General features: G+C 40.9%; 1 protein-coding gene and 1 long non-coding RNA gene across 4 annotated transcripts in view; one reads left to right on the top strand and one right to left on the bottom strand.

The window, feature by feature from the left end:
• The first annotated feature begins 551 nt into the window (after positions 1-551).
• On the top strand, positions 552-9,953 carry LOC147161493 (uncharacterized). Its single transcript, XR_015097299.1, has 4 exons — positions 552-680; positions 8,496-8,631; positions 9,371-9,504; positions 9,599-9,953. It is a non-coding gene; the product is annotated as an uncharacterized LOC147161493 (long non-coding RNA).
• The window catches only part of myo1hb (myosin IHb), a 20,933-nt gene continuing 9,641 nt past the window's right edge, over positions 1,967-13,258 (bottom strand). For 2 of the 3 annotated variants that reach the window (XM_086097383.1, XM_086097384.1), the window contains exons 8-32: positions 12,791-12,904; positions 12,640-12,711; positions 12,434-12,553; positions 12,296-12,363; positions 11,133-11,238; positions 10,978-11,058; positions 10,809-10,900; positions 10,620-10,714; positions 9,764-9,810; positions 9,577-9,657; positions 9,391-9,496; positions 8,488-8,605; positions 7,474-7,587; positions 7,312-7,388; positions 7,097-7,165; positions 6,924-7,008; positions 6,240-6,402; positions 5,424-5,507; positions 5,252-5,345; positions 4,419-4,474; positions 4,202-4,337; positions 4,044-4,114; positions 2,748-2,845; positions 2,262-2,361; positions 1,967-2,151 (exon numbers count right to left, since the gene is read on the bottom strand). In XM_086097383.1, coding sequence (XP_085953509.1) covers positions 2,125-2,151; positions 2,262-2,361; positions 2,748-2,845; positions 4,044-4,114; positions 4,202-4,337; positions 4,419-4,474; positions 5,252-5,345; positions 5,424-5,507; positions 6,240-6,402; positions 6,924-7,008; positions 7,097-7,165; positions 7,312-7,388; positions 7,474-7,587; positions 8,488-8,605; positions 9,391-9,496; positions 9,577-9,657; positions 9,764-9,810; positions 10,620-10,714; positions 10,809-10,900; positions 10,978-11,058; positions 11,133-11,238; positions 12,296-12,363; positions 12,434-12,553; positions 12,640-12,711; positions 12,791-12,904 — 2,274 coding nt within the window. In that variant the 3' untranslated portion in view covers positions 1,967-2,124. Of the gene's footprint in view, positions 2,152-2,260; positions 2,362-2,747; positions 2,846-4,043; positions 4,115-4,201; positions 4,338-4,418; positions 4,475-5,251; positions 5,346-5,423; positions 5,508-6,239; positions 6,403-6,923; positions 7,009-7,096; positions 7,166-7,311; positions 7,389-7,473; positions 7,588-8,487; positions 8,606-9,390; positions 9,497-9,576; positions 9,658-9,763; positions 9,811-10,619; positions 10,715-10,808; positions 10,901-10,977; positions 11,059-11,132; positions 11,239-12,295; positions 12,364-12,433; positions 12,554-12,639; positions 12,712-12,790; positions 12,905-13,258 lie in introns of those variants that run through there. The other variant, XM_086097385.1, reaches the window with a different exon arrangement.

Below are 13,258 nucleotides of genomic sequence, written 5' to 3'. Positions count from 1 at the left end.
GTCAACTACAACAGCTTAACGAATCTCGGACATCTTGGACTTGAAATCTTTTATTTATTTATTTTGTAATGACCTCTAATTCACTCATCGCGGGCGGCCTTGGAATGTATCACGCACGAAAAGTGAGGAACTGTCTGCTTACCGGCTTAAAAAAAAAGTTAAAATATTTCTTTGTCATGAAAAAGCATTACTAATTATTTCAATTCGAGTTTATTGATTAGACTCGGGTCCATATGACAAACGCAGGAACAGCACTTTATAAAAGAAGAAACATAAGATAATAGACAATTTATACCTCAACAAACCTGTACATGTCATCGTCACACAAACAGAGCTGTAACGATGTGACCCGCGCATGCGCAACTCAGATTGACTCAGATCGTGCAGGGGTCACAAATGGCGCCTTGACAATGTCCGCCTTTCACAGAGGAGTGCGGAAGTGCAATCCACTGCCATCCGCGTTTAATTAATAAGCAGGAATGCCGTAAGTTTCTTTTTTATTTTACTTTATGCACGTGAGTGTTAATATTAATGCATATTTCCGTCGACAGGTTGCTATAAACCACAGGATTCAAACGTGAGGCTCACGGCACTGGCTCCAAGGACAGCAACCGCTGAAATGTTTTCCCGCCTCCACCGTGACGCGTCAAAATGGCAGCGAAGCAGCCTCTTTCTTTTTGGTAAGTTGTGCTTTTACTTGAAGGGTTTAGCAAGAGTGCCGATTCTCAACGCGCGAGCCTATTATTTTAACAAGGGACACAGAATACAAGAATTGTGATCGAATCTAAAAAGGCAGATTAATTCAACTCGCACAGAAATGATGTAACATAATTTTTTTTTTTATCATTTTAAGCTTAAATGATCAATGCTATTCTCACCCGTGCACTGTAGAGAATCTTTTTTTTTTACTGCAATCTGAGCAGGCAACAGGTTTCTCACCAGTGTGGATTCTCATATTGTATTTTTAATGATCTCTTCACAATAAATGTTTGGGCTGAGACGGAGCAGGCAACAGGTTTCTCGTCGGCGTGCGTTCTGTTGTGAATTCCTAAATGTCCCTTCTGAGAAAATGTTTGACAACAAACAGAGCAGGAAAAGGGTTTCTTGTGCGACTTGTTACGCTTCCTTTTTTGTAAGAGAATCTTTGACCAACAACCATTTGTGTGCGCGCCGTCAAATCTCTGAGCACAAGATGAGCAGACAAACGGTTTCTCTCCCGTGTGTAGTCTTAACTGTCCCTCTTGTGTAAATCTTTTCTCCCTCATTAGTTTTCCTGTTGGACTTTTTTCTTCTTCTTTTTATTTTTTTATTTTTTTACCATTGATGGAATTGCTTTTTTTTATGTCACCAAACAAAATTTGAATATAGTTTTCTAAGCAGTTCACTGGATGAATACATTTCATTTGGAATTTTAAAGTGTATTTCTTTCGTTTCAAGACACACAGTTTCAAATATTTAGTTCAAATTGTATTAACTTATGTGTCAGAACATTTTTCGGATGATTTAGTTTGTGCAATACAATACCACTGTATTGTAGTGATATTTATTTTTAATTCTATCCTCATTTGTTGAAATCGGATCGCGGACCTTTTTCATATTTCGTGTTTGGACAAGATATGTACTTACTTGTCATGTGCAATATTATTTAAAACGAATCATCGCATGTAACTTGAAGTCGTAGACGTCGAAGAGTCATTCACCGAATTGACCGCCATTTTGACTTGTGACGTAGTCTCGGAATTGTTGTTTTCGCTGGATTGCCCGCCGTAAAGATCATTCCAGAATGTCACACTCACACAAAAAATACAGACGTTTTCATCAATATGAATTTTTTTTTTTTTTTTAGACGTTTACTGGATGGATACATTTCATTTTGAATTTTAAAAGCACTTACATTCATTTCCAATACAATTGTAGACATTACTGTCCTAATAGATTTTTTTTTATTTGCGCATAATGGAGATTTTACTACTCGGTTCATGACTTAAAATATTGGCATGATAACAGTTTAGATGTTGCGGAATGAACACACAAAGTCACAAAAAAGTAAACATGAGGTTTTTTTTTGGGGGACAAACGTGGTTGTTAGGAAAGTTTGCCAACAGGGGGCGATGTCATCCCAAATCATCTGGTTTTGGTGCTTGTGGATTCCTAAAAAGGACATTTAATGATAACAGATGTTAGTTTTTTTTTCAACAGGAAGATCATTTTCGAAAAAAACTAAAAAACAAGAAAAAAAATTATTATTATTTTTTTTTTACCACAGTCAAATGTCCGTTTTTGGCCCGGTAGACCACCGACTCGTCACCGCTCCTGAAGTCGACAAAACCTTCTCTGCCAGGCTGGATGTCAAATCGCACACTGGACATGACACACGCGCATGATTTGTAATATTATACACCAACATTCACCTTATGAACACTTGCGAGCTACAAACCCCTTTTTTTCTTTTTCACTCATTCGCTGCCATTGACGGCCACGAACGTCAAACATCCATTTTTGCCTCGGCTGGCAGCGAATTAAGTTTTAATATAGCAGCACCTTGAGATGTGAGTTGAATTCCTTCTGTGATTGACGCTCGCAGCTCAAATGATCTTTCCTAATTGAAATGAGCGTCGCTGTGTCTGCATCCGATTTTCATAACAGCTAAGCTAATTTGGCTAGCCCATCCCGACCCACCTAGCATGGGCGGGATCGGGTATCCGCCCACGGTGTAAGAGTTTTGGCGACAGCGCACGCACGCGTACCTGCCCTGGACCACCCGGATGAAGTCGCACGTGTCAACAATGGCGCTCAGCTTGGCGAGGGCCTCGAACAGGAAGTCGCACTGCAGAACAAGATCGCCCTGGGACAGAAAATGATGAAATATTTCCCAACTTTTCAGAGGGCGCTAATGTGTGAAACCAAAAATGGCTGACTTTCCATTGGATTCCTCGGCCCGGGAGAATTTTTTGTGCGGCCCGTTCTGATAGCCATGCCCACCAGAGGGGGCAATTTTTTTTTCTAATTTCTCATAGTTGTAACTGACTGTGGAGTGAATTTGCCTCAAAAGGCCACTTCAAATCAAAATGGCCGTCTTTTTGGTCAATTGTGAGAATGGGTCCTTGAGACTTTTTACAGAAAAAAAAGTGGTTCGTTGGACTTAAAAAAAAAAAATAATAATAATTTGTTTCAACTACATAAAAAAAAAAGTTGTTCTTGTTATATTCATGATTTGGTTGAAAGCAACAATTTCAATTTAATATAAATCAATTACATTTATTTCCCAAGCCCAAAATAAAGTTACACCTGAGTAACTTTTTACTTTGGAATAAACTAAATAAAATCAATTTGATTACTTTACCCCGAATCGAATTTCTGATTTCTGAGTATGAACAAAATTTGCAGGGTCTTAACTTCCAATCTTTGTTATTTGTATTAATTTATTTTTGTCAAACACGTTTTTTTCCCGATTAAAAAAAAGTTTTTCATTTAGCTCCCCTTTGTGCTTTTTGAACGAATGCATATGAGAATAGGAGAGAATCAAGAAAAAGCTTTCATACATTTTTGCAGTTCTCACTTTTTAAAATATATATATATATTTTTTTTTTACTTAGTTTAAAAAAAATAAAACAACTTTTTATAGGGACAGTTTTCTGTTTTCAATGGCAGATTGTTATCCAGGGTTCAAATGCAACCTCCAGCCTTCCTGTTAATTGAGCATGAAATTGTCCCCTTGGTGTGTGTGCGTGTGTTTGTGTGCCCTACAATTGTCTGGCAACCAACTCGGGTTCGACCCTGCAAATTCTCTTCATACTCAATCCGAAATTCCATTCGGGGTGAAGTCATCAAATTAGTTTATTCCAAAGTGAAATGTTACTTGGATGCAACTTTTTTTTATTCAGCTTGGGGAAAAATAAATGTATTTGATTGATATGAAATTGAAAATGATGCTTTCAACCAAATCACGAATATAATGAGAACACCTTTTTTTTTTTTTTTTTTACTTTCCTGGGCCTCTGAACGAAAATGTGCGTGAAAATCAAGTGTGCTCGCATTTGTACCTTTTGCTTGAGGTCGTCGCAGGCAACGTGGACAATCAGGACGTTGTCGCTCAGGTTGCTCACAGAAACTCCTGAACCCAAAAACCAAGACGCGTGTTGAACCCTTTTCCCTTTTTTTTTTTTTTTAATTCCTCAACTGGTCTCCGGCCGAAGGTGACCTTTCAGCGCGCCGTAACGGATCCTCTGCTTGATCTTGGCCTCGTCCAGCAGGTAGGCGGCTTCTCGGGTGAGGACGAGCTGCCGGGGACGAGGACGGAAGCCGTTGCGGTCGTACTTCACCACCGGGACGCTGTACTGCCGGCGGGAAAAGACACAAAATCCATTCAAATCTGATATTTTCATATTTGATGCCACGGACGTTGCTCGTTTGTTTACCTTGACGTTCTCGTGCTGAATCATCTGCAACACTTTCATGTTCATGTCTTTGATGCCTGCGTTCGTTGGAGAGAAGTAAAAAGCCGACGAGTGGTTTTTAGAAATGCAGTTAAAAACGTTGAGAAATATAAATATAAGCATAAGGAACGGGAAATTGAAATATTAGGAAATTGTTTGATGAAATTAAACAATATTTAAAGAATGCACATAAAATGTTAGAGATTGAGCAGCTTTTGAAAAAATAAAACAAGAAAATACATTTAAAATGCAAAATAAATATTTGATATTTTTGAATAAAACATTTGGTAAAATTAAAAATTTGATTTAAAATCAATAAACATTGTATTTAAAAATGCCATCAAAAATATAGCATTTTAAACATACATAGTTTTGAAAAAAAAAATGTAATTAAACATACATAAATATTCTTAAAAAAAAATTAAATACTTTTTCTTAAACATCTCTAAATAAACACAATTAGAAAAATATTCAGTTAAATTAAATTACCCCCAAAATGTTTTTCTTTCAAAGCAAAACGGGATTAAAAAAAAAAAAAGTATATTCCTAATTATAATAGATTTTTAAATGTATTCTTCTTTTGAAAATTAAAACAAATAATTTAAAGAACAAAAACATAACAAAAATAAAATTAAAACCATTTTACATTAAAAAAAAACAAAAGTACTGTCAATGATTAATCAAAGACAGTATTTAAAAACAAACCCCCCCAAAAAAAAAAAAAATAGTTTGAAATATTTTATACGGTATTTAGAAACATGAAAGTGCAATTGAGAAGGCAATTTTGAAAAGACAAACAAAGTGATCGGACTTGCCTATCCTGGTGTGCAGGAAGGGTGCGCGCACACTCGGCGGGTAATTCTCCTTTTTGCCTTCGAACACGGAACTCGTCTGCGCTTTCAACACGAGCTGCAAACGAGGACAAGGCGTGAAGTACCCGAGGCGCGCGTGCGCGCGTGCGTGCGCGCGCGCGTGCGTGCTACATACTTGCGCCTTCCTCTCCTCGCTGATTCCGCGCACGTATTTGCGGACCATGTGGCGCACGAAGAGCTGCTTCAGGAACAGGGACGCCTGCAAAGTAGGAAGGGGCGGAGCCAACATCACTTTGAAAAGTTGTCCACGCAAATATTGCTAAAAAAAATAACTTGAAAGTACTTTTAAATACTGTTACCTAAATACGCCGAAATCTACTGGAATACTTCCCTAGAAGTAATCCAAATACTCCTAGGTGTACTCAAATACTTTCAAAGTAAATCCTCTACTCCCTAAACCTAAAAGAAATACTCTCGAACGTCCTCAAAACACTTTTTTTCAAAGTTAACTCTTAAATGGACTGCACTGCTCTCGAAAATGTTTCGACGGTAACGACACATTTCATGTACTCGAATACTTTCTACTTAAACGCTAGCGAAATAGGCTACTCTCACATCTACGGAGGGAACTCACTAAAAGTGACCGAAATCGTCTCTAAGAAGAATGAATGTTAACAAATGCTCTTAAATCTATGAAAAATAATAATAAAATCGACTGAAATGCTTCCTAAAAGTAATCCCAATAATTTTGGATTACTTTTAGGTTAAGTAAATCTCCAAAATCAACTCCCTAAAAAAAAGTAATGCCAATACTCTTAGATGTACTCAAGTACTTCTTCAAAGCTTTACATCTTTTGAAGTATTATCCACCTAAATACTCCTCAAAGTACTCAAATACTTTTTTTTATTTTTTATTAAAGGTACCAAACTCGGCTCAAATTTGAATGTAGTGAAATGGAAACAATTGAAAACTCCAAAAGTGATGCCACACCTCCTTCATGATGGGCGGGGGGGTGAGCCACGCGTCTCTGTGCAGGAGCGTTTCGGGGAGGTTTCCCTTCAGGCGAGTCAGGTAGTCGCGCCTCACGTACGCCAGGTACTCGCGGTTGTCGGCGCCGCTCGGCTCGTTTCTGCTCATGAAGCCTTTGATGAACCTGCGGCGCAAGTTAGCGACGCCGCCGCGTCATGTCTTCACAAATGCATCACATGCATGGTTTTTTTTCATTCATTCATTTGCTCCCAAAACGTCTAAATGTGTTTTATTTTAAATATCGCCAGTGTCCCAAAAAACGTATTTATACGTTTTTTTAAATAAAAAATGTTTTTCTATGCTCGAGCATACAGAAGGCTTTGATGCAGCCTCTGAACTGAAGAGAAAGCTTAAAGCAATGGCAGTTATTACAAAAATGGTCCAGCAGGCGGCAGCAGAGGATAAGAGATCAACCAGGGCCATGTTGCAAAAAAGCTAATTTCCCCACAGTTCTAAATAGATTCGTGAATGTCATGATTTTTGGGGCGGAGCCATCCCAGATCGGCTGTAATATTTAAATTTTCCTGATCAAAAATATATATTTTTTCCCCCCCAGCATTTCAATTGCCGTCAATTATACGTGGCATGATTGGTTTTAATTTCATTTGACTATTTTCACAGCGAGAAAAAGGGTCTCGCGTGTACCTCTTGATGATCCCGACGGCCCATTCCCTCTTTTCTCGCTCCTTCCTGGCCATCAGGCCTCGCCAGCAGTTCTCGATCTTGGTGGCTGCAACGCAACGGGAATGGCTCGCACCGTTTTGTCATGTAAAAAAAACACACAAAAAACAAAAACAAAAACAGATCCAAATACCAACCGGCTTCTTTCTGCTTCAGGTAGTCGCCTTTCACTCGGTAGCCTTTGTACTTGGCCTGAATCCTTGTCGCTGTTGATGGAAAGAGTCCAAAAAGAGATTGTTGGCGCCATTACAAGAATTTTTTTTATTTATTTATTTATTTATTTATTTTTCATTCATAGTTTTGGTCACACAGGAAGAAACGGTAAGTGATGGCGCGTTCCGCTTTGCCTCACCGAGCTTATGCTTGCAAACTTGAAAGGCGTCTTCCGTGGCAAACAGAGTTCTCGGGTGGCGGATGAAGATCTTGGTCCTTGGGGGCGGAGCAAGGCGGCAAAATATGACTCTTTTGGGGGGGTTTTGGTTTCAAAAGGAGACTTTCATGGCGGAGTTCCTACCGGCCCATTTTGTACTCGTCGGTTTTGTATCCCAGGTGCTTGACGAGGACCCGCACGCCTTCTGCCGCCGCGCCTTTCCAGTTGGGCCAGGTGTCCGGGCAAAGAGGCTTGTACCTGGCCGCGGGAAAGAGCAAGCGCATCTTGAAAAATGGCCGCTTTTCAGGAAATGAGCGCCAAAGCAAAAATGATCTTGCATCGCTAATTTATGGCGCAAAAAGCAAACCACTTAGTTGCATCATTTTCTCACACTTTTTCAAAGGTCGCAACTAGAGTTGTCAAAATTAACCGATTAATCGATTATCAAATTAATCGATTATCAAATTAATCGATCAAGTAATCGTTTGGAAAATTTTTTTTTATTTGAAATTGTCCAAATCCTCTGATTTCAGCATATCAACAATAATTGTCCACTGATTTTTGTAGTCCTTCATGTTTTTAATCAAAATAAGACATTTGCAAACACCTGTTTTAACTTTTACTTTTTTTTTTCTTTTCTTTTTTTCTTCACTATACGATGACAAAGTACGAAATAAACACCAATCACCCGTCGTTGATAAACAGTAATCGGGGGGGGGGGATTATTTTGTAATACATTTTAATGCAAAATTATAATGAATCCGATTAATCGACTGAATAATGGACAGATTAGTCGATTCTAAAAATATTCGATAGTCTGAACGCAATGAATGAGTGATTCAATAATTGAAATCACGAGCTGACGACATAAAGTTATCGGCAGAAACGATTCATGGAGCTAATGCTATTATTTGTCATTGTGTAAGTGCGACCAAGTTTTTGATCTTGAGGCGACATAACGCTGCACGTCTCCCGCAGAGTGAGGAAGAGGCGGAGTCTTAAAGTTGAGCGAGTTGGAAAAAAACGGCGCATTAGCATCCATTTGTGTGAAAAATGTGAACTGGAGCCGATTTAGAGCGGATGCGCGAGGTTTTCCGCCCGACGACGGCGACGTTGACGCTTTGCACGCGCGACTTCACGCCGACGTTGCGCTCTTACCTCTGCAGGAAGATGTGGTACTTGCGGCGGTAGGCGAAGCCCGCGCGCCGGACCCTCAAGTGCTCCATCAGACCCAAGTACTTCACCTGATGCCTCACCATCACGTCGTCGAAGCGACCTGTCGGGAGGCGCCGAAAGCCGCGGGTGAGTTCCGACGCGTTGGAACCTTCGCGCGGCGTCGAGTTCGCGTGACGTGATATTGAGATTTCATTTTCGTGCCGTTCGTCTTCGTTCTTTTCTTTAGGCAACAATAATCGTTTTTTTCCCAGACGAACGTATCGAAGAGTAGCTTAAAATGAGAAATGCCGTCATTCTAATGAATTAATTAATTAATCAAAATTTCAAATCTATAGGTATAATATAGGCCAAATGCTAACTTATTTATTTATTGATTTATTTATTACTTGCCGCAAGACATGATGGGGAAAAAATGCTATGTTTTTAGCACTTAGCTTCCGTAACGTTGCATAATTAATTAGTAAGTTAGTGCTGCTCGATTTATGGAGAAAATAATAATAATCACAATTATTTTGGCCAATAATTGAATTCATCATTATTCAAACAATTATAAATTTTTTGGGTACAAAACAAGAAAATGTTTAAACGTACAAAAAAAAAAAAACATTCGTACAAATTACAATTATTAATAATTATGCAAGTTCCTTTTGGCTGAAACAAAATGTATTTAAATGAGTTATTTTTAAATTCACAAAAGATGAACAATTCAAAAATTAGTATTAATAATCTTTTTTTTTACGATTATTCCGATTTTGTAATTGCAATCATTGAAATTGTCACTGAATTTCCGTACGTGAAGTCGAACCGCTTTCGTTCTCTTGGCCGATCATTTTGCCGAAACGAAATACCTTTTCGTTTTTTGCAGCGTGGGACGCTGGGCCTCACCTGGCTGCTTGGCTTCATTTGGTTTGATGCATCGGACGTACCAGGCCTCTTTGGTCCCGAGGATCTCGGTCAGGCCCGCCAGGCTGCTTTTAAACTGAGTCACCACCTGCGTCGGTGCGACCGCTCAGTTCGAATGTCGAAAGGAAAAATGAAAACAAGCGAGCACGTTTTTTGTCATTCTCTTACGGTTTCGGGTCTTTTCTTGCAGTGCGGCTCGCTCGGAGGGAAGCAGTTTTGGATGATGGCGTTGGTGGACTGTTGCATTATCTTGATTGGAAAAACAAATCTGGAATTTGAATTTGAGGGGGCGGGGTCACACCAGATGGGACCGCCCCCTCGAAACGGGCGCAAATTCGATGGTGGGAGAATTTACCTCTTTTCCATTTCTGTATAGAAGATCATTGTTTTTGTCCAGAAATCCTGAAAAGTGATCATAAGTTTAATTGTTTTGGCGCCGACGCCAACCGATGAATTGATTTTTAAATGAAGAAAAATGCAGAACGAATAAAATAACTTCATTTTACTTCCAACAATCAATAAAGAGGCAGAACATTTGACTCTTGAACAATATTTTGAAAGGTGAGAATCTTTGAAAGTCTCACGATTCCGTTACGATTTTTGAGTGTGCGATTCGATTCAGAATCAATATTCGATTCAGACCGATTTCCGATTCAGAACGATTTGATTGTCAATGATTTCTGCTACGGTTTATAGATGTGCAAAGAACCGTCATGATCTCCTCCTGTCTGACTCGCTAATGCTAATTAGCGCGCTACTCACGGCACTTTTATCACTCAATGTAATTTAAATAAAAACTATTTTGGGACATTTAGAATTGATCCGGAATCGTTCTAAATGACAATCGCTTCGATTTTTTTTTTTTTTTTTTTTTGGGCACACCCCTAATATTTTGTCCTTCAGCTAAAAATAATTGTATTTGTGATCTCAAAGTGCTAGCTAGTTATTTGTGAGAGATGGTTGACATTTTGAAAGCGCTCATATGGGTCTGGCCCGAGATCAGGGGTGGGCAAACTCGGTCCTCCCTCCAGGGCCAGAGTCCTGCCGCTTTCTGGAAGTTTCCCTTCTCCAACACACCTGATTCATATGATTCTGCACAAACCTGTTCATTGGAGGAGGGAAACCTGTAAAAGCTGCAGGACTCTGGCCCCGCAGGACCCCGCTTGCCCACCCCTGCCCGAGATCGTAAAACGGACACCCGGATCCCCCACCGGCGACGCAGTACGTCACGTCTCCCGCGTAGTGAAGGAGGCGGAAGTCTCGTCGGTCCAGCGTCTTCCTCGTTTTCTGGTCTGCGAGTTTGTGCCTGCGGGAAGAAAGAAAACGAGGCTTCGTCGGCTTTTTTTTTTTTTCTCTCCCTCGTGAAGCCATTTATCGGAAAGACGGCGCTTTTTCCTCACGTGACGAAATGAGGATGAGCGCCGATTTGCTCCTCCATTTTTTCCAGAAGCGTCACGTCTGTGGCCTCTCCGGGACGCAAACATTCCTCGTCCTGCGCGAGAAGGACGAGCGTGAGACGAGCTTTTGGAATCAAATCTTCGTCATCGTCGTCATCGTCGTCATCGTCACCAATAAGGAGATGATGCCTCTGTGTTTCTCCTCCACGAGGTCGCAGATGATCTTGTTGTTGAAATATGGCACAAACTCCCACTGCGGGTTTAAAACCAGACGTCAAACGGACGCCGGACGGACGGACGGACGGACGGACGGACGGACCGACCGACCTCGATGCCTTCCATCTCGTACTCCTCCTGCTCGGACTTGAGGGTGAGCTGGATGAAAAGCTGCTGCAGCTTCTCGTTGCAATAGTTGATGCAAAACTGCTCGAAACTGAAATGAAAATAAAACGTAAACGATGCGATCGCGAGCGCCGTCGGCGGCGGCGCCGGATCGTCGTTTGGCGCCGTCGGGGTCAACGCCGCCAAAAAATGCGCCGTCGTGGTTCACTTAAACGTTGCGCAAAGCATTTCAGTCCGAACGGGCCAAAACATGCCTTGTGAAAATTAAACTGCGCTAAAAGAAAAAAAAAGGAGCCACCAGAGGGTGCTAAAACTTCACAATTGGAAATCAGCCCGACTTTTTTAACAGATGCGCTGCTTTTAATATCACGACGTTGCCGTTATCGTTCCATCCCTAAAAATGTGCACGTTCATAAGAAACGAAGAAAAACCACCAAGTGTGCTCGAAGGTTTTACGTTCCGGTGTCAGCAGTCTGGTTTCCATCCAATTGTTTCGAAATTTACTCCGCCGCTGTAGGTGGCGCTAGACACCATTAAGAGATGTGAAGAAGAAGCGGAAGCAATGACGTCGTATGAGTTTGCTTTTGTCATTCTGGACAAACGGGAGCGTTTCTTTTGCTGCTTTCCATCTAAAATGGCACGAATATTCGCTTCTTTAATGAATTCCAAAAGATTTCAGTTTCGCGCCCCCCCCCCCCCAAAAAAAAAACCCATACCTTACTTTATTAGAACAAACGTACGTGTGACGTAATCTCCGGTCTTGTCAGCGGTTATTCGTAAAACCTGTTTCCAAACCATTTTTTCGATACGCTTCAAAATCGTAAGCGTAAAAACGTTTTGCCGATTTTCTGGGCCCTTTTTGGCATTTCAAGCGTTTCCATTCAAAAAAAAAAATCCGCATTTCTTCAAAATACAAATTAAAATGCGCGGATGGAAATGGAAACCCGACTGGTGTTACGTTATCGGAGCATTTAGAAATCGGAGTGCGAGTATCGGTCCTGCTAAATTAACCGATCAGTTGCTCTAAAAGGTTAATTTGTGTTCAATTCCCAAAATAAAATGTTTGTTTTCATATGTAAAAAGTTCAAAGCAAAAATCGGAAATAAACAACCCAATGAAAATGAAATCAATATTTGAAGCGATCTCACCTGTTGACACTGAAAACCTCGAATCCGTAAATGTCCAAAAGACCGATCACGGTCTTCCTGGAGGAATCCTAGAAACGGTTTTCATATTTTTACGTCTATACTTCCGATAATTGACGATCTTGCGTTTTTCTTGCTCACCGTGTTCGCTAACGAGCGGTTGATCTTGCCGACCAACCAGTTGAAGGTGCGACCGTAGACGGCTTTGGCGAGGGCGTCCCTGGCAAATACGGCGTGCTCCGCCGTCAAGGGGCTGAACACCTTCGGCCGCGAGAGTAAAAACACAACTCAGAGAGACGCTTATTAGGAAAGTAGCACCTCGCCGACGTTTGATGCCGTCGGGTCACCTCCTCCGTTTTGGCTTCAATCTTGCGGTGGGTCAAGCCCCGTTGCAGCACCTGCGCGGGAATCCCGAGTAACTGGACGGCAAAAAAACGGAGTTACAATCCTTTGTCATTGGGCCGACCGTAAATGAGCGTGGTTTGGTGTGTGTCGAACCTTGGACAGCCAGTGCTTTTCCTGGCTGCCGCGGAGGCTGGCGAACCCTCGCGCGTCCGTCTCAAACTTGATGTTGCCCAAGTGGAGCACGCTGGCGATGATTCCAAACAGGTGCTGGTTCGAGTCCGGAGAACACGTTAAGGACAGTCAAGTTTAGTGAGCAAGACTCCCATTGTTACATTATATATATATATATATATATTAGGGGTGGGAATCTTTGAATGTCTCACAATTCGATTCTGATTTTTGGGGGCTGCGATTCGATTCAGAATCGATTTTCGATTAAGAACGATTTTTTTTTATTTAGAACGATTTGATTGACAATGATTTTTGCTTCAATCTACAGAAGTGCAAGGAATCGTAATGATCTACTCCAGTCTGGCGCGCTAATGCTAATTAGCGCGCTACTCGCGGCACTTTTATCACTCAAAAGAACGTCTCCACGCTGCAAAAAAAACCAACTTTAAT

This window comes from Leptonotus elevatus, chromosome 15 (assembly GCF_054856555.1).
Source record: "Leptonotus elevatus isolate MCC_2025b chromosome 15, RoL_Lele_1.0, whole genome shotgun sequence".
Lineage (NCBI taxonomy): Eukaryota > Metazoa > Chordata > Actinopteri > Syngnathiformes > Syngnathidae > Leptonotus > Leptonotus elevatus.
The sequence above is the reverse complement of the archived record's forward strand: the minus strand, read 5'-3'. Positions and strand labels throughout refer to the sequence as shown.